Genomic DNA, 15,269 nt, shown 5'->3' with positions numbered 1-15,269 from the left:
AAACAAGTTAATGCAGCTGCACATAAGAAATATGTCTACTTTAAACATAATTCTCACATTCGTATGGGCTTTAATTTGCAACTGGTCATGGAGATGGGCGTAGATATATGCCATGCGTCATGACTCATGAGTTTACGGATGGGGCTATGGGAGTAGGAGGTTTTGTACTTTTGTGCAACATTTTGGAGTAAGTTTTAGAATGGAAAAATAAATGCATATTTTAATTGTTTTCTTAAAAATGCGTGTAAAAGGAAAAGTGGACAAACATGATAGGACAAGAGTGCGTGCACCAAATTTTTATTTTAATTTTCATCAACCTCTCCCAATAATGCACAATAATTATTTCCTAATTTATCCAGCCTGCACATCATTGACGGAGTAGATTAATGCAAATCAACGAGACTGTGAGCTTAGGACGATATTGTGCGAGGTGATTTTAGAAAATCTCTCCAAGGAATCTGCCGGAGCTTAATGCGTTCACACTTGCACTCCCGGTCTTAATTGCATTTTCCAAAGGTGGGACCTCCTTCCATCCATACCTGCCTCGCGATCATCCGGATCCAACGGCTGAGATCAAAACACTAGAAGTTTCTCTCCCCTCACGCTTTTATTTATTTATCCGCCCATTGTTTAGCTCATTTCCTAGTTTTGTGCTTGTGGTCTGCTCGTGCCGTCGTTGCCTCTCTCTCTCTCTGTGCACTATCTGTTTGCAAAAAACTATCTGCTTTCCAAAGGTTCGACTCTTCATCACTTCATTGCAGCTTTGATTCATTTTTTCTTTGGTTTTATTCGTTTCATTATCGTATTTTGGCGGTTTTCTGCTAAAAAAATCAAACCTGCTTTGTGTGTAGCATTACTCTTTCAACAATTTGCTACTGATACTGAGCTTATTATGAATGTAAAAATTGTTTTTGTGTGTTAGTTTTCACTTTGTAGCTGTGTTTACTAGTTTCATGACTTTGATCATCGCATTTTTGGTTTTGCTTTAATAAAATGATGAGTACTACACAGAGAGTATATTTTCGCTAATTTATGTGGTTGATCCGATCTTATGTACTTGTGAATTTTATTTTTATTTGTACGTCTATTTGGTTTTTTCATTTATCTTGTTTGTTTTGCTCATGTCGGACACTTTAGGCTTTCGATCATTGACTCATTGTTGTGTGTACCTATAGAAACGTGTTTATGTATAGTGATTGTGTATATGTGCTTGTATAAAAGTCTAGTGTGAACTCTTGTGATTTCATTGGCTGTAAACAGTAAACAGCAATGTTGAATATTCATTTTCACCGAGTGTTGGATCAATTGTCTCTTTTATTATGAATTTATTATGATATTTTTGTTAGTTTGATTCCCATTTCATGATATTATTTCTGCTAGTTGGTTTGGAATTTATGATATCGTTTCTGTTACTTTGATGTTAACCGGAGATGTCTATATCTTGGTGTAGTCATCATTTACTTGTTTTAGGTGCAAATGCAGTTGTAAATGTGTGTGAATGTAATGCTGGATTTGAGGTTAATCTCTGTATATGTGATGCAGAATAGTTGCAATGGGCAAGTGCTATCCCACTGTTAGTGAGGAGTACCAGAAGGCTATTGACAAACTGAGGAGAAAGCTTAGAGGATTCATTGCTGAGAAGAACTGTGCTCCTCTCATGCTTCGTCTTGCGTAAATATCTTTTCACCTTCTCTGAGTCTCCCTTATCATTTGTGCGAATTCTGTATTCTTTTAATCTTTTTGTACATTATTGCAGTTTGTTGATATTCTTGAATTAAATAGTTTAATGGTTATGTGAATTTGGCTTGATTTTCATTGCAGATGGCACTCTGCTGGAACTTATGATGTCTCGTCCAAGACAGGAGGTCCATTCGGAACCATGAGGCTCAAAGCTGAGCAAGCTCATGGTGCCAATAATGGTCTTGACATTGCAGTTAGGTTGTTGGAGCCATTCAAGGAGCAATTCCCTATTGTCTCTTATGCAGATCTGTATCAGGTACAGCATTACCTTTGTACTGCTTGGAGTTTGGAATGTCTGGATTTTTAGTTATAGTGCTTTTCTTGTTCAAAGAGTTTTATGCTAATTTGGACTATTACCATGCTTGTAGCTTGCTGGTGTTGTCGCTGTTGAAGTCACTGGAGGACCTGAAGTTCCTTTCCATCCTGGGAGAGAGGTACTGTTGTGCTAGTGTTGTGATTTATCCTTGCTAAAGTTCGTTTCAATTAACACTTGCCTTGTTAGTTTTTGATCTTTGTAACTTTGTGTTTGTTCATATCAGGATAAGACAGAGCCCCCAGTTGAAGGTCGTCTACCTGATGCCACACAGGGTTAGTCATTTTCTGTGTTGGCTTGGTTATTAATTTGTTCATTGCCATGGGAGTTAGCAAATTTTCTCTCAAGTTGATTTGCTTGCTAATTAATGATGTATCCCTGATTGTTTATTGCATGTTAAAATATTTGAATTAGGAAATGATCACCTAAGAGATGTGTTTGTCAAACACATGGGGCTCTCTGATAAGGATATCGTTGCTCTCTCTGGTGGCCATACCCTGGTACTTCTATATTATGGCTTTGTTTTCCATTCGTCTCTTCCCTCTTTGTTATCTAGTTAGCTGGTATTGTTCTAAAGTTGTTTGACATTTGGTTCCTAATTGGCTTCAGGGAAGGTGCCACAAGGAGCGCTCTGGATTTGAAGGTGCTTGGACTACCAACCCACTCATCTTCGACAACTCTTACTTCAAGTATGAAGACTAGTATAACTTGCCATTCTCTAGAAAAATATATCCATGTTTTTAGTGGCTATCATAAGATTTATTTGTTCATTTATCTTGTAATCAGAGAGCTTCTGAGTGGTGAGAAAGAAGGGCTTTTACAATTGCCCACTGACAAGGCTCTTCTTGAAGATCCTGTTTTCCGCCCACTAGTTGAAAAATATGCTGAGGTATGTGTGTTCCTTGGTTCCTCCCCCGCTTCAGATGGATTGTGATTTTGCATTGAAAACATCTGCTGTTTAACTAACTGCATCACTAATATTATTTCAGGATGAAGATGCCTTCTTCGCTGATTATGCAGAGGCTCATTTGAAGCTTTCTGAACTTGGGTAAGGATCTCTGCTTTTTGCTATAGCTTATTCGTTTCAGGACACGCATTGCAAATTTGCAAGTCTCTTAACTTAAACATATTTTGGTGATGATGCAGATTTGCAGAAGCTTAAGGTGTTGAACAAGGAAGACGGAAGTGGCTGGGACAATTATGTTTTTGCTTAAAATTTTAGAATTATGTGGCCGGAATACTTTTTTGTTTTCAACCTTTGTATGCTCTGAACCGGGATGCGAAAATCATTTTCCAGTAAAATAAATTTCTATTCTGCTTTTGCACATTATGTTTCTCGTGTTTGTGTTCACGTTTCTGCGATTTGTCAACTTGTGTTTCACAAGTCTTAACGCAGGACTAGAACATTCAAGCGCTACTTTATTAGGAAACATTGAATTGAATGAGAATAGTTCAAATCAGTTTGTATTAGGATGCAAATATTCTCTTCAGATTCAAGAGTAGTTCAGATTTTAAACTTATTTAAAACTTTCCGAGTGGAAAGTTAGATGTTCATTCTTTTGGGGTGGAATCACTTTCCACCCAAATGAAGAGAAGTGATTATACTCAAAAACCTACTTTTATTTTTTTAAAAAATTATATTCAACACCTGATTACAACTTTGTCTAATTAAATTATTAAAGAAGTGATCCATTTATAATCATATCAAATGCACTCAAAGAATATTATATACAGAATAAATTTTTTGAAACCGTTTCACGTGAGATATTATATTTTCTTTTTTAACTAAAATATACAGTCAAAGTATCTCTAAGATCTCTGTACTATTTTGTTTTGTTTAATTTAGTCTTTCTATTTTAATTTTGTTCATATTAGTCTCTATACTTTAAAAATTGAAACAAGAGTTAATACCCAAAATAGTCCATCGACTATGTCGTAATTACCAATTTGGTCTTCGACTATCATTCTTACCCAATTAAGTTCTCAACTATACAATTTTTACCCAATTTAGTCCTTTGTCAATTTGACTGTTTGTTGACTGTCAAAATTGGAAATAAAGTTGCAATTTTACAAGTTTTCTCCTTCCTCCTCATTTAGCAGCGCCAAACAATGTAGCAATAAGCTCCGGTTGGGTTCTAAACCTGTCAGTATCGAAGTAGTGGTTATGCACCGGATAGCCCATGAATTTGATTTCCAACGATTTTTTGACGATCGAAATCTGATCGGAGTATATTGCTGCATGGTTTGGCGCTGCTAAATGGAGAGGAAGGAGAAATCTTGTAAAATTATAATTTTATCCCGACTTTTGACAGTCAACAAACAGTCAAATTAATACAGAGGACTAAATTGGGTAAGAATTGTATAGTTGAGGACTAAATTGAGTAAGAATTGTATATTTGAGGACTTAATTGAGTAAAAGTTACATAGTTGAGGACTTAATTGGGTAAGAATGGTAGTTGAGGATCAAATTGGTAATTATGGCATAGTCGAGGGACCATTTTGGGTATTAACTCTTGAAACAATTAAGGACAATAGCTTATGTGAGTTAATATTTATGTATTTATTTTAGACATATTAATGTAAGCTATTGTCCTTAATTGTTTCACTATTTGAAGTGCAGGGACTAAATTGAACAAAATTAAGGTAGAAGGACTAAATTGAACAAAACGCTATAGTACAGGGACCTCATAGATACTTTTACCAAAATATACTCCATAATATTTGTTACATGGACCTGCACACAGAGTGTGTCAACAATGCCTCCACTGAGGCTTAATCTCATGACCTTCCACATGAGAGAGATCACTACATGCCATCTGAGCACAAAGTGCTTGGCACATAGACTTATTCATATACAAATATAATTAGTTTCAAGAATGGTCCCTTAACTATTACTATGTAATATTTATCAATTTTTATCATTGACTTTTAATTTGACCATAATTGATCCTTGACTTTTGATTTGGTTTCATATCTAGTCCTCTGTTAGAAATTCATTTAATCAGCCTCAAATTTCATGGAAAAATGTAAAAATTAGCCCTGATTTGCATATTTAAGAGCGTTGAAACAAATTATATAATCTCCTCAAATTTGAGTAGAGACTTATCACTAGTCAAGCCCTCAATGTTGGGTAGAGACTTATCAATAGTCTAAAAATCGACTTGTACATAACATGTTCTTCACATTTTCATTAATGATGAACTTAGTGTATGAAGATTATAAACACAATTTGTCCATCTTAGTAACAAGTCAATTTTTATAGCTTTACTCTTAAATTTAAGAGTTATTAAATAAATATTTAATTGAAAGACTGGATTTAAAACAAAATCGATAGTTAAGGGATCATTCTTGAATTAACTCTAATTTATTATACTATCAAATTACAATGGCCATGTTTGGTAAATGGCTGTTAGCTGTTAACTAATTGGGTTAATTAGAATGTATAACTAGTGATAATATTAGCTGATTATAGTGCTAGTGTTTTAAGTCTAAACCTCAACTTGTAATTGGCAAAATAATTATGACAAAATTAGATAGGTTTTCAGTGTTAGTATCTATCAGAGATTGAAGTGAAGACCTGATCAATCCGACACTAGAGCAGAGTGTCTCATGATTTATCCTTTGGACTGCATTAATGAAGACGATGATGCACTGGCAGAAGCAGTTACTTCAAGAGATGTTTTTACAAGAAAGTCCGTACCAGCTTATTCACCTCAAAGGGTAAGACCGTAATCTGGATTATGTGACATTCAAATTAAGATTACGTGTCTAACCAATTCTCAATCAGAGTTCTATATTAAGGGAGATTATTCAAGGGATTGAGATACAACTCTACAACGACCTAAGCACTATCTCTCCCTATATTCTATAAGCTCAATTCTGATTCTATCTCTTCTCAAGACCTAAGTTTTGAAGATATACGGAGAAGAACTTGAGAAGATCGAAAACCTTGATGCGTAATCAGTGGCCGTCATGTTTATGCAATTGTGGGAACAGTGTAGGATGTGTCATTGAAGCGGACTGCAACATAGTGGCTCTCCAACGAAGGGATTCTTGGACTTCTGATTGCGGGGATCTCCGTCTTCAACAATTCACTATACCATTGTAGACTGGGTACTGACCAAGTGTGGAACACTTTGGGTGAGATTGTTTCATCTCTACGTTTCTGTACAATTGGAGTTGGAGATAGTGAATTGGACGCATCGATGATCGTCCCCCAGATGTAGATACACATTGTATCGAACTGGGTAACCAATATTGGTGTTGTTTACTTTCTGCTTTTATTTTTAGCACTATGTTCATATCTGTTGATCTATATGATAGAGTCACCGGCTAGGTTCTTTTCTATATCAACTGTGAACTGTTTTAGGATACAAAGTAGATAAGTCATTGTCGATGATCAAAATACGCAAAATCACATGTAGAAAGGTGTTTGGTAAATTAGCTGTTAGCTAATAACTATTTGGTATAATTTCTTTTCTCAAAAAGCTAATTGAAAAAAGTTGCTTTGAACAGCTTTTTGAATTTTAACATTTTAGAGTTACAAAAAGCTAATTAACTAAACACTTGTATTGATTTTTTAACCAAGTCAAACCGTCAAATAATTAATAATGATCAAATAAGTCAAAATTAATTGATAAGTTAACTATTTTACCAAACTGAGCCAATGTGAATCCCATTACTGACCACAATTAGGTTAATCCTCACGGCAACTGCACTTTATGGTGCTCCACCACTTGTTGCTCAAAAGTGTTGCAATGGGCATACCTTGCTTAAAGTATATTATTAACTACTAGTTTTTTGCACGTATTACGCGATTGAGATAATGCTCAATGTTTTTCTTAAATAAGTATTTTAAAGTATATCAAGGCAAGATTGTATTAGAATTGTTCATGCATAGATAATTGAATGTTAAATTTGCGTATTTAAATTGGTAATTCTAAGTTTACAAATGCAAGATAATATAGTCAAGATTGATTATAATTGTCAATAAAATAATTGTACTTGCTTAAAGTATATTATTAACTATTTACCTAATTATGACTTATAGTAAATAAATTTTACTCACTCTATCTTATTTTACCTATCCAATTTACTAAAAGTGTTAGCCAATTCAACTTTTCTTTCTTCCATTATTTTCTTTAATATATTCTTCTAATTTTTAAATTTAAAATTTTTTTAATGTTTAATAGTAACTTTGATATAGTTTATAAATATATAAATTTTATGCATTAATATTAAATTAAATATTAAAATATAAAATTATAAATAATTTCAATTAATTCTTATTAATCGAACTTCACACATTTTTTCCACCTAAGCAAAAACTCTTATGATACTGTCCCAAAGATTCTATATGTGAGACAAGTTGGGTTCTTCATAAGTATTACACTTTCTTTCAATTTATAAATAATTTTTCCAAACCTCTAAATATTACATTTTGATTTAAAAGTATTATATTTTTTCTCATAAGTAACAATTAGTTTATCTTAATTAGTATTATACATTCTCTAATAAATAACAATCAATCAATTTATCCTTAATTAATATTACAATAATTTTTCTCATAAGTAATTCTTCGACTCTTAAATATTACATTTTGATTTAAAGTATTAAGAAGTATATTTTTCTCTAAAAATATTAGACTTTTCTTCACAAATAACATTCAATTATCTCTAATTAATATTACACTTTCATATTATAAGTATTACACATTTTATATAAACACAAACTATTTCACAAATAATGATCCATGAAATAGTCTTCAAGAGAGTCACTCGCAAACTTACTCGCATAGTACTCAGCTCACACCAACATCACCATTGACAAGGTCTCTACTCCTTGTTGCATGAAGAGACTTTAGTGGAAGAGTTTGTGGCAGACATTTGAGTAAGCTATAATTACTTTTTAGAGTTAATGCCAAATGGGATCTTTCGAGTATAGTAGTTTTGCCACGTTTAATTCTAAACTTTTAAATTGATCATTTGTGGTCATTCGTTTTTCAAATTTAACCATTCGTGGTCGTCTAAGTTAACCACCCATGGTTCTTCAACTTTCAAAATTTAACCAACCATGTCCTCTTGGAAGGACCATGGTTGGTTAAAATTTAATAGTTGAAGGACCATGAATGATTAACTTGGACCACGGATGGTAACAATTTGAAAGTCGAAAGACCATAGATGATCAATTTAAAAGTTTAGAACTAAACGTGACAAAACCACTATATACTCGGAGGACCTTAGATCGTATTAACTCTTACTTTTTAAGCATAAAACAAAGGGGAAATCAGAATATCTCTACATTATACAAGTATAGACTGCAAGTAAAACAACCCAAAAGGGTACGGTAGCTTAAGTGGTAAATGAACTTCTTTGTGAGTGAGAACGATCTTAGGAATAAATCGGATTCGATTTTCACAAGTGACAATTGGCCAGCCCATATGCCTCTCAGTGCGAACAGAGATTAGTTGAGTGAATTTGCACCATTAAACGGATTGAAAAAAACTCGAAACATCTCGTGATTAAAAAAAAAAAAAAAAAAAAAAAAACTGCAAGTAAAACAAGGGATTGGCATCCTTGTCACGGCACCAATTTATGGGTGTTCATCATCATATCATCCAACCAATCATTCTTAACATCGCTATCTATCTATAGCTTCTCTCCTTTTTTTTTTTTTTCTTTTTTTTTTTTTCCTTTTTTTTTTTTGTTTGTTGAGGGGGGAGGGGTGGGGTGGGGGTGAATCTATCTTTAGGTTTTGTCACGCCAGAAAGTGAAATGTAGCAAAATGGCCATCATTTCTGTGGTCTAACTTGTGCCTCTTGCCCTCTAGCTGCGGCACCCTTCCCCTTTCCAGAACAATCGCACTAATAATATTATTATATTACACGTACTGATGATACATTTTTTTATAAACAAATTTAATTTGTAATATTCGTCTATTATTATATTAAAATTTTTTTTAAAGTATTTTTTGTTTAACTAGTAGTGTGATTTGTCAATTTATTAGTGTATGAATATAAAAAGTTTTGTGACTTGGGATTTTTTTAGTAGTAAGGTGGAGTTGAATTTGTTGAGTTGGGATGTGGGTGCTCTTGAGGTTGGGGATTCAACCTTTTAAGGAAGGTAGAGGAGTTCAATTCTTGTTACGAGCATTGAAGGTAAAATTATGGAGTTATATAATCCGGTGAAATTGGAAGACATATATATATATATATATATATATATATATATATAAATAAAAGAATATAAAAAAGTTTCACGTTAACAGTAAATTTATGAGGAAAAAATATTAGTTTTGTTAAGTGTTGGAGTTGAGACTTTTAACATTATTCAACACAACTTATTAAAATCAATTAGTATTTTCACCGTGCGTTGTACGAAATGAATTTGTTATAATATTTTAAGAATATTTAGATCCATATACAATTATATAAATTATAACAACGAATATTATATAGTACAATTGATAAATGAGTTGGATATATTATGTTTTTTTAATGTTATTCTTGCTTGATTTCGATTTATACAATTAAATTTATAAACTTAGTTGATAAATAGGTCTAACATTTCTCATCCAGACGATTTAAAGTTTAAACAATGCAAATGTCTAAAGGTTTGTCTCAATATTTTCATGAACATATTATTATTACTATTGAACACTTATGAACTGTTCAATGTTTACTGTATTGAACACCATGAGTTGTTCTTAGAAATGCATAACATTAACTTCATAAATTAAGCTAAACGTACAAATATCTCAAATGATACACTCTAAACTTAATTCTTATTTTGTATATATATTTTGGTTTCACTTAGAAATATTCTCTTTAACACTTCAAAAAATGTAAAATTAGAATAAATGTGGCAATAACCTGGTGAGTTATTTACTTCACTTCACTGGAAATAAAAGATAGTAACTTCATGTTGTCAATCTTTTTATAAGTGTGATAATATATCAAACAGATAGCAACATACAAAGAATGCAATAACTTATATCAAAGACTTGAGGTATGAATTCCATCCACCAATGAAATATACAAATTGGGAACATGCACAAAATTGTTCTAAAACAAATCCATAAGCTTGCGATATATGGTTCTAAAATAAGTCTATAAATGTCATATGTAGATAATCTGCCAATTGTTTAATATTGTTAGATCCATTTATATATCATTAATTTAATTATTTGTTGCTCAATTATTTTTGCAAAATCTTTAGCTACACTTATATATTGTTATTCAGTAAGTATAACAATATATTGTTGCCAAGTAATATATATATATATATATATATATATATATATATATATATATATATATATATATTATATATTTTGGGTGGAAAGTGAAAAGGGAGATTTTATTTTTAATAATAATATTGATTGATTGATTAGATTAATACTAAAATAACGATCTGTACTTTTAATCTAAATTATTAATAACTGATTCTTTTTTATTTTTTTTTATTTTTTATTTTATTTATTTTTTTTTTTTTTGCAAAATCTTCCTTATATTCATATTCAGATTAATAGTAAAATAATGCGTAGAAATAATTTTTGAATATTATGAATTCTCGAATTACGAATTCTTTTTCATTTTTCATTTTTTACTACTAACCTTATTATAATTAAGTGTTTGGACGAGAAATTAAAAAGGAGGATTTTGTTTTTAATAATAGTATTGAAGTATAGATTATTAAAAATTGATTTCTTTTTTTTTTTTTTTTTTTTTTTTTTTTTTTTTTTAATCTTCCTTATATTCATTAGATTAATAGTAAAATAACGGACTGTAATTTTAATCTAAATTATTAATAATAGATCCTTTTCTATTTTTTTTTGAAAAATCTTTCTTATATTCATATTCATTAGATTAATTGTAAAATAATGTGTAGAAATCATTTTAAAACATTATAGCTTTTCGAATTACAAATTCTTTTCCATTTTTTTTCCTGATAACCTTATTATTATTAAGTGTTTGGACATGAAGTTATAAAGGTGCATTTTGTTTTTAATAATAGTATTGATTAATTAGATTAATAGTAAAATAACTCCATGTAATTTTAATCTAAATTATTAATAACTAATCCCCCCCCCCCTTTTTTTTTTTTTTTTGCCAAAATCTTCTTTAGAAATAATTTTAGAACATTATGACTTCTCGAATTATGGATTTTTTTTTCTTTTTTCATTTTTTCCTTTTTTTTCCTGCAAACCGTATTATTATTAACTAGTATTTTCACTCGTGCGATGCACGGAATGGATTTGTTATAATATTTTAAGAATATTTTGATCAATATACAATTATATAAATTATAACATTGAATATTATATAATGCAATTGAAGAATTGAGTTCGATCGATTGTATTTTATGATATTATCATTGCTTGAATTTGAACAAATAATTACCCAATTAATAGCTAATGTGCATATGTACGAATCTGGTGCTGAAACTTTAGAGAATTTATATATCAGTGTTTAGGATTTGTATTAATTGGACAAATTTGCTCGTTTTCTAGCAACTAAATTATAGAAACCATTAGCTATCCTAATTTATTTGTATGGAAGATATATTTTCTGTGTAGATATATATCAATTCGTCATCTTCGCATAAAAAGAAAACATAATATCACTGGTTGGAATTACATATTATTGAAAGCATCTTTGTAGACGACATTGGTAGTAGCAACTGAATCTTGTCCATCTTGGTCCAGAGCTAACACCTTCAGACCATCAGGATGGGTGACTCGGGAAAAAGCTATGTACAATTGACAGTGATTAAAGACCGATTTTTCAGCAATAATCCAACGTGAGTTACTGGTTGTCCCTGGCTTTTGTTTATAGTCATGGCAAATTCGAGCATCAACGGGTATTGTTTACACTGGAACTTGAAGGGCAATCTTGTATCAGAAGAAGTGAGAGACATTCGGGGGATAAGAACTTTGGTTCCTTCATTAGTCTCATTAACTATTCTTGCTTCGACAATGTGATCGGACAATCTGGTGACAAAGAAGCATGTATCGTTGCAAAGACCAATAGAGTGGTTTATATTCTACAATAACATAATAGGTGCACCAACCTTTAATGTCAATGAATGATTAGGAAGTCCAGACAATCTCAAACTAGTTACAAATTCAGGAGTGTGTACTTCTTATAGATTTTCACCCCATCTAATTCTGCCTTACACAAAGAGTCACAACTTAAATATGTTCGACCTTCTGTAGTGTTCATGTCGGACATGTACTGATTAATTTGATCAACAACATCTAAAGTCGGTGAAAGAATCGCTTGGCCTTCTCGCGTTTTGGAAAGTGTTCTTCACTATAGTTGATGTGGGATCTAGTCCACACTTAAACAGAAACCATGTCAGAATATCGATCTCATACAAACCGTCGGTTACAACCCCTGTAATCCCATCTCCGATGTCTGCAATCCATTTTGAAAACCAATCAATTGTATGTCTATCTTCTGCTGAAGCTAAGCTCCATAATCTCAAGTTTTTCGTGAGCCTCAATACCTTGCAGTTTGTCCAAAGGTAGGAAGAATTAATAGTGGTTGCGATAACTATTAGTCTAGTTGCTTTTGAAATAACGGGAAGAATCTGTCTAAAATCGCCGCAAAAAACTACTGTATTTCCACCAAATTACTTTTCATCACTACCCGGTATGGCGAACTTCAAAGATCCCTCATGGTTTTATCCAAAGCCTCAAAACAATGTTTGTGCGTTATCGCTGCTTCGTCCCATATTATCAATTTGATCCTTATTATAAGCTTAGCAAGGTCACGATATATTGCACGTGGAATCTTCGTTCAAAGAGAATGGTATAGCAAATCTGGAATGTGTCGTCCTGCCTCCTGGCAAGAGCAAAGATGCTATTTCACTCGAAGCAACATTGAGAACAATATCACTACGCCTCCTTATCTTTGAAGATAACGTTCTCCACACTAACGTCTTGCATGTTCCACCGTAACCATACACAAAGAACAATCCATCTCCATTAGAATCAATATCATTCATCACAGAGTCGTAAACATTTTTTTTTTTTTTCGTCCGTCAATTGTGTTACCTTCGTGCTTTGTCTTCAATGATTCCTTGTCATACACCAACTTTTCAGCTATCAACATGTTTTCCATCAAACACATGCTACTTTCATTTTGAATTGGCACTTCTGGAATGTCCCTCAAGCTCTTCCCCCCACAGAGATGGTAACTTCTCTAACTCCACCAAAGCGAACTGTTTCTTATCCGAATTCGATAACACCAACTCTTCATAAACCAAAAAAGAAAAAAAATCAACAAATTAGTTTATTTAGAAATAATGATAAGCAAATAACAAAGTCGAATAAATAGATTGGATGCCGATATACCTGGATTTTGCATGAGACGTTGATGCTAAAGTTGTGCATCCTCTTCAAGAAATTCCCAAAGGCATTCCACACCACCTCTGGCCTACTGATTGAACTTGAAGTGAGCAGCGTAGCAAACAAGCTTTGCAAAGCATACGCGGATGTCTAGTAACTCGAGTCAGTAATGCCGTCAATATACTCCTTGCCATCATCTAATAATCCATATTCATAACACGCATCCCTAAACGATTTGTGAATGACCCCCGCAACAGTGTGAATAATATCCTCGTGGTTAGAAGGCCCACGTACCAAATTTAAAAGACATCTTAGATAGTATAATTCTCCACACCCTGGCAAAATATAGAACAATCGTCCTATGGAGAATTCTTTCTTCCTTAGGTGTCATTTCACGCAGATCTTATCTCCAAAGAAACTTCTCTTCGTGTCATTTTTATTCTCTTCGTGTCATTTTTAATCTCAGTCAATTATTTTTCTAATAACAGATTTCTTTTACCTCTTTGTGCCATTTTTAATCTTAGTCAATTATTTTTTCAATAACAGATTTGGGATTATTTGGCCACTATTATTTGGGCGGTTTGGCCATTCCCTTTTTCATTTTGGTCAATTTGGGGTTGACCTAATTTCTATGTCATTTTTATTCACAGTCAATTATTCCTTTTTGATACAAATTAATTATTTAATTATTAATAATAGTTTTTATTTTTTTATATTTCTAATAAATTATTAGTAACATATACTTTTTATAATTTACATATACTATAGTTAATCCCCCACAATGGGGGTTTGATCTTGTGACATTTCCTCAAGGGGATCCACAGAGGTGCCATCTTAACCCAAGGTGTTTACTGACAATCCTTTTTAATTTTTAGTCATAATTGGGCTAATTTTCGTGTCGTATATATTCTCAGTCAATTATTTTTTTAATACATATCAATTAGTTAATTATTAATAACATATTGCTTTTTAATATTCTCAGTCAAATATTAATAACAGATTTCTTTTCCAATTTATATATGCTATTGCGTAAGCGCTCTGGCTATTTCCTTTTTCATTTGAGTCAATTTGGGATCATTTTTAATTTTAAATTAAATATTAATATTCATTTCTTTTTTTCAATTGGCCTAATTCCCATGCTACCTTTATTCTCAACCAATTATTTTTTAATATGTATTAATTAGTTAATTATTAATAACATATTTTATATATATATATATATATATATATATATATATATATATATATATATATATTTCTAGTAAATTATTAATAACAAAGATACATTTTTTTCCAATTTATCTATACTATAGTTAATTTGTTTCCTTTTCGGAATAGTTAATATGGGGTCTTGTTTAATTTTTAGGCAATTATTAATATTCATTTTTTTTTTCAATTGACCTAATTTCCGTGCTATTTATATTCTCAGTCAATTATTTTTATCTAATACATATCAATTAGTTACTTATTAATAGCAAAATGTTTTTTAAAATATTTCTAGTCAAATATTAATGATTTTTTTCTTTTCCAATTTACATATATTATTGTTTGGGCGGTCTGACAAATTTTTTTTTTCATTTCGGTTAATTTGGGATCATTTTTTTATTTTTAGCTAATTATTAATATTCACTTCCTTTTTGAATTGGCCCCATTTTTGTGCAAATTTTATTTTCAGACAATTATTCAGCCAGTCAGTTGAGTTTTAATGGGAGTTTGAAATTTAGTAAATTTAGCAGAGAATTAACGGAGAATTACAAAACTAATAATGGAGAATATAATTTTTAACTGGAAAATGAATGATATAATATTTTACAATATTACGCAAATCTTAATAGTATATGACTATTTTATGTGGGAAGTTAAA

At 31.5% G+C, this 15,269-nt stretch overlaps 1 protein-coding gene across 1 annotated transcript; it reads left to right on the top strand.

Moving 5' to 3' along the window:
• The first annotated feature begins 421 nt into the window (after positions 1-421).
• LOC109163296 (L-ascorbate peroxidase, cytosolic-like) lies at positions 422-3,380 on the top strand. Its single transcript, XM_019312046.1, has 10 exons — positions 422-734; positions 1,543-1,671; positions 1,822-1,996; positions 2,109-2,174; positions 2,280-2,328; positions 2,468-2,553; positions 2,663-2,742; positions 2,840-2,942; positions 3,043-3,101; positions 3,200-3,380. Exons 2-10 carry the CDS (start codon positions 1,553-1,555, stop codon positions 3,213-3,215), a joined length of 753 nt encoding a protein of 250 aa, XP_019167591.1. The 5' UTR covers positions 422-734; positions 1,543-1,552; the 3' UTR covers positions 3,216-3,380.
• The last annotated feature ends 11,889 nt before the right edge of the window (positions 3,381-15,269 follow it).

The sequence above is a fragment of the Ipomoea nil genome, unplaced genomic scaffold (assembly GCF_001879475.1).
Source record: "Ipomoea nil cultivar Tokyo-kokei standard unplaced genomic scaffold, Asagao_1.1 scaffold3016, whole genome shotgun sequence".
Taxonomy (NCBI): domain Eukaryota; kingdom Viridiplantae; phylum Streptophyta; class Magnoliopsida; order Solanales; family Convolvulaceae; genus Ipomoea; species Ipomoea nil.
Note: the sequence above shows the minus strand (reverse complement) of the source record. Positions and strands in the feature narration are given on the sequence as shown.

Coding starts and splice junctions, on each gene's coding strand:
- LOC109163296 (XM_019312046.1), top strand. CDS start 1,553: ATGGGCAAGTGCTATCCCACTGTTAGTGAGGAGTACCAGAAGGCTATT. Junction 1,672..1,821: donor CCTCTCATGCTTCGTCTTGC/GTAAATATCTTT, acceptor TTTTCATTGCAG/ATGGCACTCTGCTGGAACTT. Junction 2,743..2,839: donor TTCGACAACTCTTACTTCAA/GTATGAAGACTA, acceptor TCTTGTAATCAG/AGAGCTTCTGAGTGGTGAGA.